This window comes from Leptidea sinapis, chromosome 38 (assembly GCF_905404315.1).
Source record: "Leptidea sinapis chromosome 38, ilLepSina1.1, whole genome shotgun sequence".
Classification (NCBI taxonomy): domain Eukaryota; kingdom Metazoa; phylum Arthropoda; class Insecta; order Lepidoptera; family Pieridae; genus Leptidea; species Leptidea sinapis.
In genome coordinates, this window is record NC_066302.1 from 6815144 (window position 1) to 6837338 (window position 22195).

A 22195-nucleotide genomic window follows, 5' to 3' on the forward strand; every position below is an offset into this window, starting at 1 on the left:
AAAGTCTTAAAATCACTATACGTATGTGGACGACAAATTTATGAATAACTCAATATCGCGCCAACGGATTTTGATAATTCTATTGGAAAGGATATACTTCAAAGGTAGTTTGATGAGAGTTTGGTTTGGATTATGAAATCCATGACAAAGTAACGGAACTCTTCAATTCTTAGGAGAAAATTAAAGATACTCGACGGAATCCTTTTATGCTATTAGGATATTTAAGTCACCTACCGTAACGTCGTTATGGTCAAATAATTATAGTAGTCGAATATGATGATCAATGGAACTCCTTAACAACTTACAAGGGTTACAAACTTACAACAACGTAAGGGTGCGATCTGTGGCGGAAATTTTAACTGTCTGTAATAAAATTGCAATGCGCTTACGTTTATTGCTGCATTGCAAAATTAAGTAGATTTACACAAATTTAGACAAATTATTAGTTGGTGTAAGTAGTTCAGATCAGATAAAATCTAAACATAAAAATAAAAAATTAAGAAAAAAATGACCGACTTCTAAAACACTATTCCAAAACAATAGATAAAATATGCACTAAAAACTATGAAAATAATTGCGTATTTTTATATAACTGATAGCGAGTACGGAAATGGTCTCATCTGTCTTTCTCGTTCTAACATTCTCTTATACTATAATATGCTGACTCTTTCGGATTGCCAATCTTTGAGTTTGGTTATGTCTGTTCCATAAATCTATATATATAAAAGAGAATGTATGTTTGTTTGTTCCCTAATAAACCCTAAACTATTCGACCTTCTTCGATCGATTCGAATCTTTTGTAATAGATTCGTTGAAGCTCGAGGAAGGTTTACATAATATATATTTTACTAGCTGACCCGGCAAACGTTGTTTTGCCATATAAAGTATAATTCACGCGATAGTTTTATAAATAATAGCTTATGTGTTATTCTGGTGTGTAAGCTATATTATTGTAAAGTTTCATCAAAATCCATTCAGTAGTTTTTGCGTTAAAGAAGTTCAAACATACATCCAGACATACAAACTTTCACATTTATAATATTATATTTTAATATTATAATAATAGGATATGGCAAAACAACGTGGCAAACGTTGTCAGTTAGTATATAAATAAAAAACATAATTTGAAATTGACATGTACAGACGTCGTGTTGAATGATAGTTGTTGGCTGAATGCGCATACAGTGTAGTGAAAAAAAAAAAAAAATGATAGTTGACACTTGAGTGGCTTGACATTCAAAAATGTTTGAAAGATGGAATGGAGATAAAGTATATACCAAGTATATACTATATATTGTAAACTGGAAAATGATTATCCATCAACTAAAAAGTAAATATACGTACCTATTCATTATTAGAGCAAATATAAAATAATTTAATGTTTGAACAGTGAACTAAATTGTTGGTACATTGCGCCGTGTGAAAGTGAAAATATATATTATTTGTTTACAGTACAGTAAACACAGTTTAAAAGTAAATTTTGTATCCTACGTAGGTACTAAAATAAATAAATTTATTTAATATTTATACCCATGTGAAGATAAATTAATAAGAATCTTTAAAAATACATAATGATTGATATAGAAAAGAAAATTCACTCCCTTTTCATTTTTAATTCTAACTACGGTCCTAAGGAAGGAGATGTAAGTTTTAGGCCTATATATTAATGTAAATAGGATTTCTTGTGATTAAAATATTTGTTTATTTTTATCGTAGGAACACAAGAAAATATTATTCTTTTATCCAAACGATATTGGCTCAGATGCTCGCAAAACAGAAGTTGGACTTTGCGAAGCAGTTATAAAGTTTATGTCGTAAGTGGACTGTAATTTAAATAAAAAATATGGTTCCATCAAATTTTATCTAATATTTTTTGGGAGTTTACAGAACATTCTCATCTGAACCATGTTCATCTCTACAAACTCAGACAAAAAAATATATATTCTACCAACCTGAACAAGATTTCTGGATGGTGCTGGTAAATATTTATTTTCAAGTGTTTGAGATCACATTGTAAAGGGATCATTTAATTGGTAATTACAATTTTTTCAGGTTCTTTCTTCAGCTTATGCAACAAAACCTTCGGGAGATGGCTCAAATGATGTAAGATATCCAAAAAAAAATTTTGCAATCAGTCTTCAACTATAATCAGATATATTGTCAGTGGTGATCAGATGTCATGTGCAGAGTGTACTTCACATCAGAAGCATCTACTCATCATACTCTCTAAGAGCCAAGTGCTTGCACATAATAGTGGATCAAACATTGTCTGTCGCTTATGACTTCAAGAGGTTACTGGTCTTACTAAAGCATTGGAGTCTATTTTTATATCTTTCTGAAGCTACTCAAATCTTATGTTTGATTGCGGCAATGCCTAGGTGTTCATGAATTTCACCACTAGTAACAAACCATAGTGCATATATCTAAATATTACAATATGATTATCTGTTGTAATTAAATATATTATTGTTCAGATTGATAACAACAGTTGAATTTCACAACCAGATGTTACATCAGAATATGATATTCTACCATCATCAATGACGTTTGGCATACTAAATCCATACGTTTTTACCACATTGTGGAATATTCCCAAACCTATACAACTTAAAGACCTTCAATCTTAGAGAATACTCACACCTTAAAGTCAACATGTCTCATGACATCTTGTGTTGCAGAAGTCTTAAGCCTTTTAAATAAACAATCATCTGTTTTAGGGCTGCTCAAATATGCACTTATATCTTTTTAGGTAGAGCCATCAGTAATGCAGGATGTGCTTATATCTGCATATAGAATGTTCCGAATGTTCGTTGGACTATTAAAAGATATTTCACCAGAAAATATTTATGAAGTGTGTGATAATTTTTTCAATCCGGTGAGTGCAGAAGTTTTGTTAATTTGAGACATTTAAAATAAAGATTATGTATTAATTTGTTTTAATTTTCAGTTTATATCAAGCAAGGAAGTTAAGAATGAATTGAGCAATGTCATTCAAGGGATAAACTATTTGCCACTAGAGAAAAACTCCTTTTTCAAAGTTATCTGTTTTATAGATCTGTTGGAAATTAATTATCCTGATTTTAAGTGTGTATCGTTTATATACAACGACCAGTTAATATGGTGAGTTGTTTACTGATTAAAATTATGACTATGTATAAGAAATTTTTCGGTTTACCGTGAGCACTTTATTATTAGAAAAAAACAGCTATACAAGAAGAGAGTAGGATAACATCCCATCACACAAGACTGTGAATCTGATTCATTCCATGAGATCCTGAGGAAAAATGCAGAATACTGAACAAACTTATTTTAAATAATTTTTGTTTTATATCTTTGTTTCTAAAATTCTACAAATTCATATAGGATATAAACATACCTATTGATCAAAAGACTATACTTAGCTTAAGAAATTACACTTTAATTTGAAACACACGGGAAGTGTATATATCACATGTCATAATACTTTGTAGCATATTGGAATAATGTAAACAGTAAATTCATTACAAAATTATGTTAACAAAAATACCAAATATTTCCGTAAATAATTAAATAAACCATTACTTAGAGCCTAGAAAATATTTGCAAAAATTAAGTACCAGATTGGCCTTAACACTATATTGCAAATTTGACCTAATATTTGTTCTGCTTCTTCAGTTTCAATTAATCAGTATTAATTATATTATGTATGTAAAACTTCATTTAATTCAGACCATTATAAATCCATATATTGTTAGGAGTAGTACTTAAAACTATATTAGTAAAATTAAAAATTAGAAATTAGCAAAATTATTAAAACATTTGAACATTATATTTAATTTAAATTAATTCATAAATCTGTATTGTTTTGAGGCACCAGGTACATGGGTGTGTATATGAACCCAGTTTCTCAGAACATCACATTTGGAATTATTACCTATAACCATCAGGATATTGTAATAACATATTGAAAAAAATGTTTTAAATATTACAGGAATGGCTTATGTAAGGATGACATGTTGACATTGTACCAGTATTTAGTACAAAATTTACTACCTAAGGAGGTAGAAAAGGAAATTCAAGGTGGGGCAGTAACAGCAGCTCAAAGGCATGGAAGGTTTATTAGTCCTCAAGATGGCATTAGATGTGAGGAAGATTTACAAAAACTCCCCAAAGTATTTTTAATGAGGGAGGATGATGAAGAGAAAAAGCAATATTACCTTGTTATATATAGAACACTTAGTGCAACTGTTTGTTTTACAGTTTATGGTGAGTAAATGAATAATTTAATTTGTTCAATTGATGGTTTCACAAAATTATATCGACATGTGCTATGCCTGTACAGGGGTGTGGGGCTTCTTCAGGAGTTGTTCAATCCCAAACTAACTAGAACAAAAGTTAAATATCTTAAACGCTCCTGTGATTCCTCTGGTGTTGCATGAGTATATGGGTGGGGGTGATCACATAACACCACACGACCTGTACGCTCATTTGTCCTCATTTTCTATAAAAAAAAAATTTTATCAGGTCAAAACAGTGCCTTGGAACGGAAAACACTCCATAATAGATTTGTTAGACCGTAAAATTTTATAGAATGAGGCTTTATTTTTCGGAAATTTATAATTATGTAAATGTCTTGAATAATATATATCTTTGGCATTAACTCTGCTAAGTTTTGTTGGTCTACATGCAGAATGCTCAACCCGAACAAGAGAATGAGAGTTAACAGCTCCTGAGGATGTCTCGTGTCAAATTTATTTGAGCAGGTTTTCAAATTACCAATTAACCCGGTCCTTTAGTCGTAGTTGATTCTCCAGTGGAGGTCACGTTTCACCCCTAACTTTAGGATGTGCATTTTGCATGTACCAAGATAACACTGAATATGTTTAGAAAATGAAAAACGGCTTAATGTAGAAAGTTACCAATTCTTTTATTGTTTTTCGAAGTAATCTCCGTTCCTCTCTACACATCATCGCATTCGATGGAACCACTGAGAAAAGCAGTGGGCCCATTCGTCCTTAGGGTTAGTCTTCTATCTCATTTTCGTACGCTTTCACCGCATCTTCAGGGCTCGTAAAGCAAATTTTATCTTTAGTTCTTGGGAATAAATAAAAGTCGCAGGGCGCCAGGTCAGGATGTATAGCGGATAACTCATTACCTCGACACCTGCCATAGCCAAATATTCACCAGTTTGTTTTCGGCGAGCGCTGAAGCATTGGCGTGGTGAAAGAGAATCCTGCTGTCGAATTTTTTCCAAGACATCAGCAACAGTAGTAGCCTGCAGTAACTGTCCTTCCATCTTCTAGCACAATTGTCGCGTAATGACCTTTCCGACCAAAGAATGAGGCAATCATCTTTTTTCCTTGACTACTTCCTTTCATTACCTTAGTTGGCCCATCCTTGAAAGAAAACACGTCTTTTCATTTCGGGTTCGTAGCAATATATCCAGCTTTCATCACGTGTGACGATGTCAAATACAGCATTTGATTCACCGCCGTTGAACTAATCTAACATTTGGCGATACCAGTCCATGCGAAGGTGTTTCTGGTCGTGGGTTAAAGTATGGGGAATCCATCTGGTACAAAGCTTCCTGACGCCTAAATGTTCGTGTAATATATTTTGAACTTGACTCATACCAATGCCTAGGCTTGCCCGTATCTGCTGATAGGTCACTTTCTTATATTCCACTATCATACGTTATCTTCAGTAGTCGCTGTTAAAGGACGTCCCTCACGCGGATCATAATTGAGATTGCTACGTCCACGCTTAAACTCGTTAAACCAATTGTAAATAGTGGCACGAGATGGTGCGTCATTAAAAAATGCTAATCGCAGCCTATCATCATCATCTCTGTTGTTGAGTAAGCCCACAACGAAAGCCATAATAAATCATTGACCGAAAATTTTCTCGGGTTAGGTTTATTTTGACGTGTAACAAGAGTTTTACAAAACAAATGACAAATGAATGCAATATACTGCATTACCAAAGACCTGTTACCAAAGAGTTCTAAAATTGAAATTCAAAAAAAGTTTTCATTAGCAATGTTTCTAACTGGCCAGTTCTAAACATTTTCAGTGTTACCCACGTAGTCTAACAAAACTGCTCGGATTTTTAAGAATGTACAAAACTTGAACAAATAAAAAACTAATAGGATATCTGGATTCGAACAGGAGTCTTCTGCTTTCCGGATCACCCAATGTCCCATCTGAGCTATTATAGTCTTGTATATAGTGGCGAATGCTTATCATTTTCAATGTGGTGGTAATGCCATAAAGTATGAAATAAATGGTATTTAATTTGATTTGTATCTATAGATAATTTCGCTTGTTGCAGTCGACACAACTCTGGATATATCGACATTTAAGTCACTCGACGCATTCATTGGGCCACACCTCTCAACTATCGCATCTTCTATCAGTGAGCAGTGTACGATACACGCGCTGCAAACGGCACAAATAACAAACGCCGATCACAAGTTTTTATATTTCAACAGACTTAATTTAGCTTATAAAACATCGGTAAGAAAGCTTTGACACTGTTTTGATATATATATCTAACTAGTTGACCCGACAGACGTTGTTCTGTATATAATAAATAATATGTTTTTATATGATTTTGTCAATAATATATCATAACATCAAAAATTACTTCGTAAAATATGCACCCTGCTGTCGTAATGAAATTGTTTCACAGCAGAACTGTCAAACCGTGCGTCAATAAATTCTCTCATAGAAATTATGTATGGACACATCAAAGGAAAACAAATTTGTTGTTTTTATTTAATTTAGCAGCATTTTCCTATTTATTCACCTTTTAAACCTTCTATGGACTTCCACAAATAATTCAAAACCAAAATTAGCCAAATCGGTCCAGCCGTTTTAGCGAGACTAACGAACAGCAATTCATTTATATATATAGATAATTTAAATTGTTTTAAATATTTATTCAAAAATCTAAATGAAGCACTTCTCATGGTGTCCCGTTGACTTTAAATTTTATGGTGAAGAAACTGTAGTGATACTAATCGGATACAGTTGGCAGTTGTTTCGAGTCTTATTAGTCACTTTTTTTATCACTTGGTACATTATCTGTTCGCCTACAGTTGATTTTTTTTATATAAAATTTTATCATGCAATCAGTCGAGAGATTATTGGCGATCAGAGTAATTTCTTCATTAGAAATTTCTCTATATTTAATCATGACAGTCTAGTATATGCCGTATATTCGTTTTTTCGTTTGCCGTCAGCCTGCGCATTGCCTCAGGGTGGGCCATCAGTTTGTTTTTGTATTTAATTTATATGGTCCGTATTTCCTCTTTTACGGTTTTAATATTTAGGTTGCTATGGATTTCGGAAACTCTTAGAAACCACGGTGCATTTGATATTTGTTTCAGGATGTAGTTCTGACATCTTTGTATTATACTGATATTGGAGTCACTTGAAGAACCCCACAGTTGAATTCCATAGATCCATATTGGCCTCAAGATGGTCTTACATATAAGAAACTTATTTTCATCATTTTTTTTCATCCCGTATGTTTTTTCTTCATGTTAAGTGACGGTCCAAATGCATTCCCAAGTATTTTGCACAGTTGTTTTGGGGAGTCGACTATTCCGTCCTCTCTCCTCAGGCTGCATGTAACTTAGACTGACTTTTGTCACTGACATTAATTCTCCACTTAGTCAGCCATATTTCAATTTGATTTAGACTGCGTTGGAGAATCATGGACGTCATCTGAGAACGTAGCCCCTTTCACTTCGTTGCAATGAGGTAGATCATGTGTATATATCGTGTAGAGCACTGGGCCCAAAACCGAGCCCTGGAGTACTCCTGCCAGTATAAATATACACATTTGATAAATAATGGCATATGTTTTGCGTGAATACGTACCTACATCTTGAGGTTTTATTGAGCGTTTTAGTTTTACATAATATGTGTAACCTAATGTAAATTTAAACTTTTAGTTTGAATTTCTGTGAAAGCGTGTTTTATAAGTTTTTTAACTATCATCTATTTACTATGACATCCTAAGTCTGTAAGAATGTATTGAGATGCAATAGTTAAAATGTTTATTACAGTACCTCCTCCTTGGTCGTACACTCTTGATAGAGCGGTCGTGGTCATCACGAAGTGATATCTTTTGGGGCAGATGTGATTCGCTCCACGAGAATCTGCTGGCCGACAGTCTGGTGCACTGGTTCAAACGCCCACAGCAGACCTTCCCCGCCCTCTAGTGCCCTCCACTTTGCACTGCACGACAAGGCGCACTCACTCTCGCGCGGGGAGACGTGTCCGAAGAACTTAATAATGCGACTCTCTATTAACACCGAAAGGCGGTGTTTTATGCCAATTTCTTGAAGAATGGAGACGTTGGTGCGATACTCGGTCCAAGAAACTCCCAGCATTCTCCTCCAGCACCACATCTCCAGAGCATCAATTTTCTTTTTCTCGGTCGCAACGTCCATGTCTCTGCAGCATACAAAAATATGGGAAAAGCAGGTGTTTAGACGTGCCGGATTTTCGTGACTTTTGTTATGTTTCTGTTCTTCCATACTTTCTTCAATTTGTCCATCGCAGTTCTTTCTATCGCCTTCACTTCATATATTTATACGGCGCTTTACTTCATATACGCATCCTCCATTGCTTGAGATTAAAGCACCAAGATTGCACGACCTCGCAGTTCCCAACGCTCGCAGTAAATACTCGTAACTCCTGTCTTTGACTAATACCATCCATGTGACAGCATCCTGTGCAAGGAGTCTAATGATTTTCGTTGGGAGTGCCTATATGTACAGCTATATTTGTATCGTTAGTAAATAGTAGTAAAGTCCTTTACTAGTAAACAGTAACAATGTATCCACAAGTCCTATCTGAACACATGGAATTAGTATCTATGATACAGATGGTTCATGTAACACTATTAAAATACATATTATAATTTAGAAACAACTCTTTTTTTTATTATTTTGCAGCCACCTCTGAATACACTTACCCCGTCATCTGCTGTCAAACCAGAAGTCATTAGTATCATAGCTGGGATGCATAAAGACCGGGAAAGGTAAATTATTGTTTCTTATACGTAGACATTTTATACTATTTTTTTTTTATAATTTATTTCATGACCATGGATGTTAGGCATTCAGTCGGAATAATAGAATGGTCTTATAGACTAACATGTGGTCGTATTACCCACTATATATATATATATATATATATATATATATATATATACAATAATGAACGAAATGCCGCACTGCAATGATTTCCCTTTCTGAGGTTAGCAGTGAATTAATTATTTAAATCTTAATGTAAATAGTGGTGTATGTAGAACTCACGGACGAGTAAAAAAATAAGGACTCCGTTTCCCTTACATAACAACGAGGCATCAAAACAAGCCGGTAAACGTGTAAATACATAGCCCCACGCATACACATAATACACATACAAACAGTGACAGATCAGTTTGCGTCGCAATAAAATATTTTAAAAATGCCGTCGTGCGTTGTGAAAAAGTGTAAAAACAATAATATAAAAGTATTTGTGGATATATGATTATTTAAGGGAGAAAAAATTGTGTAACTGGTATACCCCGTAACCGCACACACACTAGCATAAAGGTGCACTTGCTAATATCACGGCGCGCAGTCCTTTTTTTTAACTAGTCCGTGGTAGAACTATATAATTCTGCAAATATGGTGGGGTTATGAATTAGGTAGATTGCACGTTGTGTAAATTTTTTCCTCAATTAATAAAAGTAATATTAAAAAACTGTATTCGCTGATATTTATAATATATTGCTGACATCAGGCTACATATACATATAAACAGACACATTTTTGCTCATAATAGTTAATGGCTGGCTCCTATATTCGAGCGAGCTCAAGCACGCAGTGCTAGACTAAACTAGCGCCTATGCGCGACTACAAACATTACACAGATCTCCTAAACTCGTAGGTAACTACACCAATTAAACTTGAGTGAAGCCATTCTAAGTGCAAGTAGTTGAAATTTACCAACAAAAGAATACTGTGAGACTTTTGAACATATTCTTTTCTCCGACAGCGAAAGTAAAATTTATTTTGGTATAAACTAATTATTTAATTTGCAGTCTAGGTAATTATGGTGAGATAATAATAAAAACTCCCGATGAGTATTGGATAACCGGGAAGTCTTCCAATGACAGAGAATTTTATGTGGTCATGCAGAAGAATGCGAACCTGAAGGAAATTGCTGGTAAAACTGATATAAATTTTTTTGGCTCACAATATAATTTGTACCTACACTGCTTATATTATACTGAAAGTCCCAGTTGGTAGGTAATTAAAGTTCCTACAGCAATGAGTGGATAATTCTTTTTATATACATTTCTGAATCTCTCAGAATACTAAGTTCCTTTTCATACGTCCTAATAGCCAAATATATAGTAGTAGATTCGATTTGTATAAGACCTGGTTAAACACAGTTACATATACTGGATACAATTTGCTGCTGGAAACCTTGCAACTGGGGCTTATGGTAAGGTTTTAAGGCCTTTAGGTATATAGTGTTTTTATAACTACCTACAATATATTGAGTCCTGTTGAGAAAGTCGCGAGATGGGGTAAATTGAACCTTGTCTTGAATTTATTATTGAATTAACCCCCAGAAGACTCAAGTTTGCGCGTTTCGACCTTCAAATGACACTACACAATTTAGGATGTCCTGTGTGGTGGTCCTCCGCAGAGCGGTTTTCAAGGAGCTCTCTTCCACATACAACAAAGATGTGGAATGAGCTGCCTTGTGCGGTGTTTCCAGGACCTGACAATATGGGTACCTTAAAAAAAAGTCATGTACATTTTCAAAGGGCCGGCAACACTTCTATGATTCTTCTGGTGTTTGCAAGTTGTGCAAGAGAATGTGGGTGGTGGTGGTGGTCCCTTCACACCAGGTGACCTGTACTCTCATTCCTACTTTTCCTTATGTGTTAAAATTCCTACATCAATCTCAAGACAAGACACAGGATTTTTATTCTTGTAGTCCAGACCTAGTATAGTATCTATAAATTTACCTAAAGATCTCTGATTACTAAGAACTTAGTTTGTACTACACTGTCATTGTTATTGAACTGCTTAATGTTTATTATTTACAGATGAGGTGAAAAAAATTTGTGAATCACAAATGAAAGGAATCTTCTTCTACCCAATGTAATAAAATATGTAAATAATTATTTATATAACATTAACTGTATTGCACTCAACTGAAAAATAATAAAGGTGTTTTTATGTTATATTTTTTATTCTATAATTAAATACAAGTCAGTTTACTTAACAAATTATTTAATATTAACATGCATAACAAGTAGGAATAGAATAAAAATCTAAAAAATTAAATTCTATTAATATTTATAACAATTAAAAATAAAAGAAATCTAATCTTTTGATGGTTTCTCATGCTCACTTTTAAATATATTTCTATATGTTTTAATAACAAGATCCTTATTTTCATATCCCCAAGCAATAAGAACACAAAACAAACAAACAGACCCAATAACTATATGTTGAACCATACTATCCCTGGCATAGGTATTCTCTGATACTTTACAAACAATCCCTGATACTATTAAAGTTATGTAGAATATTTTACCAACATACAACCCCTTTAGAGGTTCATACTTAGTATCTTTATATTTATTATTTATAAAGTGTATGCTATGCAATATTCGGGCAAACATATTTATACAATTGGATACAATAAAGCCAACAGGTCCTAAAATATAAGTGAGAATATAAGACAAAAACAAAAAACTTATTGAGAAGAAAATCATTAAATAATTATAACTGTTAAGTTGACTGCTTGTCATAGTTGCAAATGAATAACATTCAGTGATACCATTGACAGCCATTAGTACAATTGCTAAACAATGACTCCGAAGCAGCTGGACAGGTAAATCATTTGCCACAAACGCTGCTCCTCCATAGAGGGCTAACAATGTGTATGAATAACTTTGACCAAATACCAATACAATCAAACCAATTGAACTCACAGTTTTACAGACTTGAGAAAGTACACTACAGGACTCTTGTATTTTGGACTGATCTTGTTTGTGAAGAGGCAGGTCTCTGTTTAACATTTGGGTAAAATAAAAATAACTGCTGTCTTCAATTGGCCTGAAAATAAACCTGGCTGCCAAGCTGCCTAAATTATTAACAACATCATAAGTTGCTTGTTCTGTAAATGACATTACTGGACTTGCAGACATTACATATTTTTCACCCTCAGTTAAAAGCTGCTTAACAACACCCTGTTTAGCAAAACTTATAGTTAAGGTGCTTAATCCTTTATCAAATGAACTTTGTACAGATCCTGAATATCTAGGTAAAAAATCCCTTAAAGAAGTAAAATTGAAGTCATCCATATTTTTATATAATTTGTCTAACATGCCTTCAGACACATATCTACTTTTCAGTGCTCCTTTTGCATAAAGTGGTTTATTTTTTATATACCAATAAAAGAAAACATAATAAGCAAATACTATAGCTCCAATGCTTCCAATTTGTGCTATTGAAAATGCTATAAGTGCTAAAGACTTGTCATAAATTATAATAGAAACAAATAGTGTAGTTCTTACGAAAATATGTAAAGTATCTAGAATGACTTTTAATTTGACAAAACAGAATAGTTGTGCAATTAGTGCTACATTAGTTGAACATAGTTCAAGAATACAGGATAAAGCAACACTATAACAACCAAATTTGTAATAGTGAGCGTGTTCTGGAGAACTTTGTGGTAATATATTCAACCAGATGTATAAAAATACTACTGACAGAACACAACTTGTTGGCACTGAGAGCCAGGTTTGATTTATTATCTGTCTCCAAGTGCATATGTCTTTCTGGCCTAAGCATGCTCTGTGAAAGGGTTCTCTACTCAAAAACAATATCGTACTTTCTAAAAGTAATAACCTAACATTCATAATACCAATAACTTCATGTCCTATATTTCTTATTACCCAGGCATTGATCACAAATGTAACACATCGGAATATAATTTGAAGAATTATATTAAATGAAGCATTTTCTAAACTACTTATTAATAGATTACGGGCCATATTCTTCTCCTGATCTAAACATTTACAGCAATCCCTTCAGAGGCTGGTGCCTGTATACTTCTTTTAACTACATATATTTTCTTATTAGACAAGCATATTGTGAGCCAATGGTCTTCATATGCTATTGAAATTTTTTTAAGAGGTTCATTATGTCCAAAGGCTACAGGATCAACACTAAAACAATATTAGTTATATTAATTATTATATGGTAATCAGACCAAATAGCTATAATACTTATCTAACCTTATACCTGTTTGATAAACTGATAAGATCGGTCACAATCGTCGCAACACGCTCATCGTTTTCTAGTTCACCACCGGATTCCAGTACAGCACCCTCTTCAGTTAATATCAAATATCCAAGCTTGTCTGGAATTTTTTCCATTGCTGAAATTATACTGGCTGAATTTATAAAACAAGACTTCCAGTTAAAATACCAATTTTCAAACTAGATATGACTAATAAAATATTATGTCGAGGACCTACCTTCTACGAAACTCATTCGTAACTTCAATTTAATTGAGTAAAATTACCTTTTTTAACGAATTTTTTTAAACCACATTAGTAGCATCACACATAAAATAACGCTACGTCCCACGATTGAAATTTATTTTCTTAATCTTAGTAATAAATATTATTTGCTGAAAATTTATAGTACTGACTGTTATTGACATTCCGTGACGACTGATGTCAAACGTGAAACAACCAATTCCGACTTAAGACAAGAGTATGAAAACGACGATCAACGAGTGACAACTGAAAACTATAGAAATAAAAATAAAATATATAATTGTTTCGTCACTTAATTATTATTTCCAAATTATATTGTACAAAGCAATCTTGCACTTCTTCACTCGCACGGTTTTCGTCGGCGCAAAGAGTTTTTAACAATTTTTTTTTATAACTTTGTTCTATGATGTACATGTATTATATATATACAAATATGTATTATATACATTACTGAGAAGCTTATTTCAGTTCTATTTTAACAAATAAAAATAATCGAATTTATATCGTGCATTTCCTATCTTACTCAATATTTTGCTTCATAAGTATGGTACTTGGTTTGATAAATTAACCAAAGTAAAATTATTCAATAGAAAGTAGATTAAATTTCCTATCATTCCGTATATAAATATAAAGTCTAGATACTGAACATCTATTCACAAAAGGGTTATGAATGTACGGTTACTAACGCGTGCAATTTATGTTAATCGTTAATTTCGTGGTTGTCGTTATGCAAGAATATCTCAAATTATTACTATGAAGCATGTAAATTTCAGTTTGGTGAAAAGAAAGAAAAAATAAAGTTGATTATACAACCATAAACAAAACAATTGGTTTTTTTCCTTGAAAATCCTCGCTTTTTCCAAAATATAACTGTATTTTTTTTTATGGAATAGGAGGACAAACGAGCGTACGGGTAACCTGGTGTTAAGTGATTACCGCCGCCCACATTCTCTTGCAACACCAGAGGAATCACAAGAGCGTTGCCGGCCTTTAAGGAAGGTGTACGCGCTTTTTTTGAAGGTACCCATGTCGTATCGTCCCGGAAACACCGCACAAGGAAGCTCATTCCACAGCTTTGTAGTACGAGGGAGAAAGCTTCTTGAAAACCGCACTGTGGAGGACCGCCACACATCCAGATGGTGGGGATGATATCCTAACTTGTGGCGTGTCGTGCGATGGTGAAATTCGGCGGCAGGAATCAGGTTAAACAGCTCTTCGGAACACTCCCCGTGATAAATGCGGTAGAAGACACACAATGAAGCGACGTCTCTACGCAACGCCAAGTGATCCAGCCGTTCACGGAGCACTGAGTCCCTGACAATTCGAGCTGGTCTACGTTGCACGCGGTCAAATGGATCGAGCAGATACTGGGGTGCACCAGACCAGAGATGACAGCAATACTCCATGTGTGGCCGGAACTGCGCTTTGTAGAGCGCTAGAATGTGGGCCGGCTTGAAGTATTGCCGTGCTCTATTGATGACGCCCAGCTTCTTCGAAGCCAATTTGGCTTTGCCCTCCAGATGGCCACGGAATTGGCAATCGCTCGAGTTTTCAAGACCCAGTATTCCGATACTAGGCGCGGCTTTAAGAGAAGTGTTCTCGAAGAGCGGTGATACGACAAATGGGGTTTTTTTAGTGGTAAACGCGCAAACTTGAGCCATCTGGGGGTTAAATTGGACAAGGTTCAATTTACCCCATTCCGCGACCTTCTCGAGAGAGGACTCGATAGAAGACACAAGTTTCTCCCGGCACTGGTCGACGATTTCCCGAGAGAGCCCTGCATGGCCCGTGTATACGGCATCACCAGTGCTGTCATCTGCATAGCAATGCATGTTGGAGGTGTCCAACATATCATTGATATGCAGAAGAAACAGCGTAGGAGATAGCACACAGCCTTGGGGCACTCCAGCATTCACGGGCTTCGGGTTCGAGCAATATCCGTCGACAACGACCTGTATGCTACGCCCAGTGAGGAAGCTGGAGGTCCACTTGCACAAGCTGTTGGGAAGCCCAAATGATGGAAGTTTTGAGAGGAGCGCCTTGTGCCATACACGATCAAAGGCCTTCGCTGTATCCAGGCTAACTGCCAGGCCTTCCCCCTTGCTTTCAATAGCCACCGCCCATCTATGTGTTAGGTATACCAGAAGATCACCTGCCGACCGTCCATGGCGAAAGCCGTACTGTCGGTCGTTGATCATCTGGTGACCCTCTAGGTATACTAAAAGCTGGAGGCTAATTATGCTCTCCATGATTTTGGAGAGCAGGGAGGTGATAGCAATAGGCCTGTAGTTCGCCGGATCCGAACTGTCTCCTTTTTTTTGGATCGGATGGACAAGGGCTGACTTCCATGAGTCAGGGACAACGCCTTTGGAATAAGAGTGCCGGAATAAACGCGTTAGCACCGGCGTCAACTCAGGGGCACACGTTCTAAGCACGATTGGAGAAATGCCATCCGGCCCGCTCGACTTCCTGACGTCCAATGAAAACAGAGCTCGCCTAACACTTTTCTGTCTGAACTGTACTTCAGGCATAGAGCTCTGACACCGCGGGATGGTCGGCGGTGTTTATCGTTGTCGTCAAGAGTCGAGTTGGAGGCGAAAAGAGCGCACAGGAGCTCGGCTTTCTCTTTTCCCGTATAGGCCAGGGTGTCATTCCTCATGTGCAACGGCGGCATGGACGGCTGGTTCAAGTTACCAAGAGCAGCTTTCGACAACGACCAGAACTTGCGTGTTCCGGTCGGGTAACTGGAAAGCTGCTCGCCGATTTTGACGACGTGCTTAGACTTCGCATGGGCGATTTGCCGCTTAAAAAATCTGGAGGCACGGTTATATTTCCTCTTAAGAACTTTGCAGTTCGGATCCTTTGTGCCCAGCGCCGCAACCCAAGTTCGATACGCCTGTTTTTTGCAGTCAGATGCTGCTTTAACTGACGCATCGAACCAGGGCTGTGATCTGCCACCAATCGGTACTACAGAGCTTGGTATAAAAATATCCATGCCCTGCAGTATCACATCGCCTACTGCAATGGCGCAGGCACTAGGATCATCCAAAGGGAAACAAACCTTGCCCCAAGGGTAGGATGCAAAAAAGGAACGCATCCTCTCCCAATCTGCTGACTTGTAGTGCCAAACGCGGCGGGTCGCTGGTGGTCTGCGACGTTGGCGTCGGATAGGCACTACACTCCTGACCAGGCAATGGTCCGACGTTCCGAGAGGGGCGTCGACAAAGACCTGGTAACCATCGGGATGTGTAGTCAGCAGAAGATCGAATAAGGACGGCTATCCACATCCGGGAGCCGCGTTGGCGACTCAACCAATTGGGACAGACCATACGCCAATGCAAAATTATGCACAGATCGCCCTGCGTAGTCTGTGGTACGTGATCCAAGCCATTCGGCATTGTGCCCGTTGAAATCACCCAAGACTACGATTTCAGCGGAGGGGATCTGTGCAAGCACGACGTCAATTGCCGCTTGAAAGCAGCCCATGAGATGATCGGTTGCTGCGTTACCGCTATGGGACCTGTAGACACACGCATAGATACGGACGCGGTCGTCTAAATCTACGTGGAGCCAGAGAGTAGACAGGTCCCTACCCTCAAAATTGCCGAGACGGCGACAGCAGATATCCTCCCAAACGTACACACATACCCCGACATGAGGCAAAAAGTTGTGATCAATTTTGTACCCGGGGTACGTTAAATATGACGTATCGCTAGGTCGAGATATCTGCGTCTCCGTAAGGAAACACAAGGCCGGCTGCGCCGTCTCAAGGTGGTGGTGGACGGCGATTAAATTGGAGTGAATTCCCCTGATATTGCAAAAGTCCACGTTGAGCGTAGAGCGGGGTGCCGTGGTGTTACTGCCTCGTTTGTCCTCGGTCATGCGCGGTTCTGTGCCCACCCCAGGGCGGCCCGAGCGAGAGTGCTCGGGGAGGGATTCTCCGGCTCTGGTAGAGCCGGTACCCTCCTGGGGTAATATCTTTTTATGGACCGCTCTCATAATTTGTGGGGGGGAAGGGATGGCCTCCGGTCCTCGACACTAACCTATGCGAAACATAGTGGCACTAGGCCGCTACTTCACGCCGGTATTCTGTGCGAGTGTGGTAATTAACCCGGACGAGTCTGGCCCTATTGTGCTGACGTCATAAGACGGCAGCGTGACTCTCCCACTTCTAAAAAGCCCTTAGTCGCCTCTTACGACACCCATGGGCCTGGGACTCCCCTGTTCTTTTTACGCCCCGGGGAAAGTACAGGGCATAATGTATTCATCATCATGTATTACAACTTTTGTCGAAAGAAAGGTCTATGTAAAATAAAATAAAGCTACAAATCAAATAATTTGCACTTACTATTATACATTGTTTCACTAGCGTTCAGATAAATTCACTGAAATCACCTTTACTATAAGCATTCTTTTGCTACCCGTAAAATAATACGCATAGATAAGGAGCCACGCGCGCGTTTAATTTATTATAAGTTTGATGACAATTAAGATTAGATTACCACCGTAGATAGATGAACACCTTCTATCTACAATTACCACTGAATTGTATTATAGCAAAGATTGGCAATGCGAAAGAGTCAGCATGTAGTGTTAGAGCGAGATAGACAGACAAGACCATTTCCGTACACGCTGTCGGCCTGGAACGGCCTGATGTTTGTTGTTAGCGAAACAAATCTCGCTTTTGTGGAAAGACTCCGTAGTAGTACTAGTCAAAGAGGATGTAAATACTACGTAATTAGAGCCCAGACGGCCTAAGTGAAAATTGAAAATTAGCTTAGTATGAAACGTGCCGTTATCTGACATAAGTTTGAAATAGTAGTTGTTATAGTACCGCGATTGGCGACGAAATACATAATATAGAGAAGACAAGCTATATACAACTAAGGCTGAGATAGAACTGGACAAAGCTATTGATCTTGCATTTCTATCGAGTAACCCTATTATTTGTTTGGCCCAACGTCAACTTAGAGACAAATAAACAAAGATCTGTCAGGTCATCGAGCTTGCGAATAGCATTTTTGTGATTTTATTGTTTTGAAACGTATTTGGTGTGTAAGATACACATTTCAAAAAAAAAGTTAAGGTCATGGTTGAGTGTTGTGTGTCTGGTTGCCAAAGCCGTAATGAATGTATAAATCCAGGAGTTAGCTTCCACATGTAAGTATTGCTTTTCACCTAACGTTTTCAATATAATTTGTAACAAGCTCGTATCTAATAAATTTTAAATGAAATATTCTTTCCAAAAGTATTGATTCTTGATCCATAGTTCCATTTTCAGTAAAATTATAGTAATCAAAATAAACATAACATAAAACAGTGACAACTAAAATATTTCTATAACATAGATATAGTTTTACCCATACTTAATGCAAATTTTCTTTGGTTTTCTCATGGATGCCATTGTCTGTGCTAGACCAAATTAAGATGAGACCGGACCATACGGGAAGCACCAGCTTTTAAATAAAAAAAGGATCATCAAAATTGGTTTACCCAGGCGAAAGTTGTGAGGTAACAAACATAAAAAGTCGTCGAATGGAAAACCTCCTCCTTTTTAAAGTCGGTTAAAAATGCGGTTAGTAACAATAATAATTCGTACTATACATACTGAAATGAAAAGTATATCATCACGGGCAGGATTATTGTCGCCTATATAAGCATGGTAATGTGGTGTTTAACCGATCCCGGCGACTCGTCGAAATCACTATCCCATATGAACACCTGATGAAAGCTGAGAAGGACAAGTTGAACAAGTACTTTGACTTGGCTTACGAGATGACCGACGAGACGTTGACTCAACCATCATAGCACGGATAGCTCTTACGGCGGTATTATAGCGAAAAGAATTGATCAATATATAAAGGTTGTCGCTAAGTGGTTGGCTCAAAGATCAAATACAGATGCCTCTGTCTGTGAGCTCAGCCCTTGGGCATGACTCCGCTGCCGGCGGCACTCCAAGCTTATGATATTTTGTATCTATATAATAATATACATAGTTTTTATACATATTTTAAAAACTTAGATTTATTAAAGAAAATAAATACATGAACAGAAATAACAAATAACACAATTTATTTCCTGATTATTATTAGAGTTATGAGTTCTGACTCTAGTATATTTTAATAGGCTAAGTAATTTTATGAAATTATTTATGTTATGGTCCTATAATAAAGAAATAATTATCACTACATGCTTTCATTATTATATTTGATTATTTTTTATTATTATATTTAATAGTAGCTGCCAAAATCTCAACACGAAGTGTGGGACTACTGAACTTTTTTAACATTTTATTGAATCTTTTTATTTTGGCAATTTTTTTTTTCAATTTCTCTTTGAAATATTTTCAAACAACATTTTATGGAATGTTTTTTGGAAATATTTTTAAGCTATTGCATAGCATCTCTCGGGGGCCTAGAGCGTGGAGACCGAATCCAGAAATTCCGTAACGAAAATAACCTAACACCCCACTTACTAGATATATATAGATATTTCGCCACAGTCATTACAGTTGCCGTGGAACAGCGGTTATCACGTATGCTTTTTGTGCAGAAGGTCCCAGGTTCGAGCCTGGGGTACGTCTTGTTTTTTTTAATTTCTTTATTTTTTTTATCACTCCTTTTTAATTTTAAGCTATTGCATAGCTTTTATCGCGGGCTTTGAGCGCGGCGACCGAATCAAGAAATTCCGTGACGAAATAAAACCTAACACCCCCCAGTGTTCCATGATCAGCGCCATCTATCGGAAACTGTTATGTTGTATTATACTCGATAGATTTAACGTTCGATTTGGACATACGAAATAGTTTATGAAAGTGACACTAGATGTCAGATAAGCTAATACTACTTATTTTTAAATTCAACTTAGATGGAGTAAAATTATAATTTTGTGACCATTAAGGGTGTCTGGCAAGGGGTTGCCACGATGGTAAGTGTCTGACAATGAATAACGTGATTTTTAATAATATTCTGAAGGTAATACCGAAAAATCGCACTTTATTCTTTGATGTATTTAGATCGGTATTTTACACACCTTTAGTACCGTTTACCTGACAATGCCACTGCAACCCAAACTCCATAATGGACCATTGTTCTTACTTGTTTTGGGAGCATGCGCTGACAAACTTTCAGCTTTCATAAAATGACGTAGGTCTGGGGTCCACGGGCTCTTGCTCTAGTAGATACATTCTGAAATTAAATCGATTTTTTTTTCTGTGTTCAGTATTCCTCAAATCTCAGTTAGTCTTAATTTTCATAATTTTTGCATAGCGGTGCCGTGACAAGTCGAGCGAACATTATTGGTTCGGAAATATTTTTGATTTTTGGTTGTTCGGGACATTTTGGTGATTAAATTTAATTCTTATTTCTAGTTGATTAGTGTTAGTAATTAGTTATCACAGTGTACAAAATATTCAAAAAACTGTAGAAAAAGCTTTTATTTATCATTTTGGCGGAACGACGACGTTTTGCTGCTAAATGGGACCATTTTGAGCGAAGACACTGTAGACAGTCCTAAGCCTGTTTAAGTGTGAAGTAAAATTCACTGATAGATGTCTATTTAAATTCAACACATAGACCTAGGACCTTGTAGCTGTACCTACAACCAATAATATCAATTAACACAAATGTCGAATATCTAACTTGTAACGTAGCCTTATAGATCGTAGAAATAGTAATCGTTCATAATAACTGTAATAAGCGTATGCCGCAAGATTCTTTCTGACAAGAACATTTTATTTTATATAACGTAGTATTAGCTCTGATAAGAACATTTTATTTTGTATAACGTAATATTAGCTCTGATAAGAACCATTTCATAATGCTGTACATCAACTCATAGAATCATACAGATCACCAGTTTAGTCATCTCAGTGAAGTTGAAAGCATCGTACTTTCTCTCGATGATCGCAGATATACTCACGTGATCAGTCATATGCTCCGCGTTATACAACCGCACAGCAAGGCCGAGCGGACTCGACTGACGAGTGAAGCGTCGGGGGTCGATCGCTATTCATGCAATTTTAATCAATGAGCAATAGCGTAGGTACGGAATGCTCATTGACTTCGTATGATCGAGCTTCTTTAAGATTTTTTAAGTAACGATTGTAATTGGGTAACTAGTTTTAAGGATTTTGTATATAAATCGTGTAACCTTTTAATAAATCATATCTTCCATATACCTTTCACATATTCCTCACAGTCAAGCAGTTGTTTTATTTAATCGCCAAACGCTCAGTCTCTAAAGTGGTGACCCCGAACAAGAACACCGACGGAAGAAACCCGAACAAGAACACCGACGAAAGGAACCCGAACAAGAACGCCGACGGAAGGAAGCCAGGAAGCCCGAACAAGAACGCCGACGGAAGGAAGCCAGGAAGCCCGAACAAGAACGCCGTCGGAAGGAAGCCAGAACAGAATACCCCGAACCTCTGCCCGGCTACACATTGAAGAACAGCTTCACCAGCTCGCCGAAACGACGAATTCCTGTTCGACGAATATCAACCCGACGAAGAAATGGAAGACACAAACCAGGCTCAGCCACTCCCAGTTCCCACCGCGACAGAAATCTCCACCATTTCACTGTCGATGCGCATACCACCATTTTGGCGGGAAAATCCGCGATTG

At 36.9% G+C, this 22195-nt stretch overlaps 2 protein-coding genes and 1 long non-coding RNA gene across 3 annotated transcripts; 1 reads left to right on the forward strand and 2 right to left on the reverse strand.

The window, feature by feature from the left end:
• The first annotated feature begins 1312 nt into the window (after positions 1 to 1312).
• LOC126975836 (vacuolar fusion protein CCZ1 homolog) lies at positions 1313 to 11241 on the forward strand. The gene is made up of 12 exons (XM_050823873.1): positions 1313 to 1330; positions 1453 to 1643; positions 1717 to 1814; positions 1888 to 1978; positions 2053 to 2103; positions 2750 to 2875; positions 2948 to 3120; positions 3971 to 4245; positions 6310 to 6494; positions 8948 to 9033; positions 10084 to 10208; positions 11104 to 11241. The coding sequence occupies exons 2-12, from the start codon at positions 1572 to 1574 to the stop codon at positions 11160 to 11162; spliced, it is 1341 nt and encodes a 446-aa protein (XP_050679830.1). The 5' UTR covers positions 1313 to 1330; positions 1453 to 1571; the 3' UTR covers positions 11163 to 11241.
• LOC126975831 (protein RFT1 homolog) lies at positions 11231 to 13203 on the reverse strand. The gene has a single exon (XM_050823865.1). It carries the CDS (start codon positions 13060 to 13062, stop codon positions 11383 to 11385), a length of 1680 nt encoding a protein of 559 aa, XP_050679822.1. The 5' UTR covers positions 13063 to 13203; the 3' UTR covers positions 11231 to 11382.
• A 5-nt stretch (positions 13204 to 13208) lies between these two features.
• Positions 13209 to 13762, reverse strand: LOC126975848 (uncharacterized). The gene is made up of 3 exons (XR_007731804.1): positions 13548 to 13762; positions 13313 to 13430; positions 13209 to 13236 (listed from the first exon to the last, which is right to left on the reverse strand). It is a non-coding gene; the product is annotated as an uncharacterized LOC126975848 (long non-coding RNA).
• Positions 13763 to 22195: the final 8433 nt, after the last annotated feature.

What these genes read in the sequence shown, in the direction of transcription:
- LOC126975836 (XM_050823873.1), top strand. Translation starts at nt 1,572, where the DNA reads ATGATTGATATAGAAAAGAAAATTCACTCCCTTTTCATTTTTAATTCT. An exon ending in GCAGTTATAAAGTTTATGTC is followed by an intron (nt 1,815 to 1,887) that starts GTAAGTGGACTG and finishes GGGAGTTTACAG; the next exon opens with AACATTCTCATCTGAACCAT. An exon ending in ATGCATAAAGACCGGGAAAG is followed by an intron (nt 9,034 to 10,083) that starts GTAAATTATTGT and finishes TTTAATTTGCAG; the next exon opens with TCTAGGTAATTATGGTGAGA.
- LOC126975831 (XM_050823865.1), bottom strand. Translation starts at nt 13,062, where the DNA reads ATGGCCCGTAATCTATTAATAAGTAGTTTAGAAAATGCTTCATTTAAT.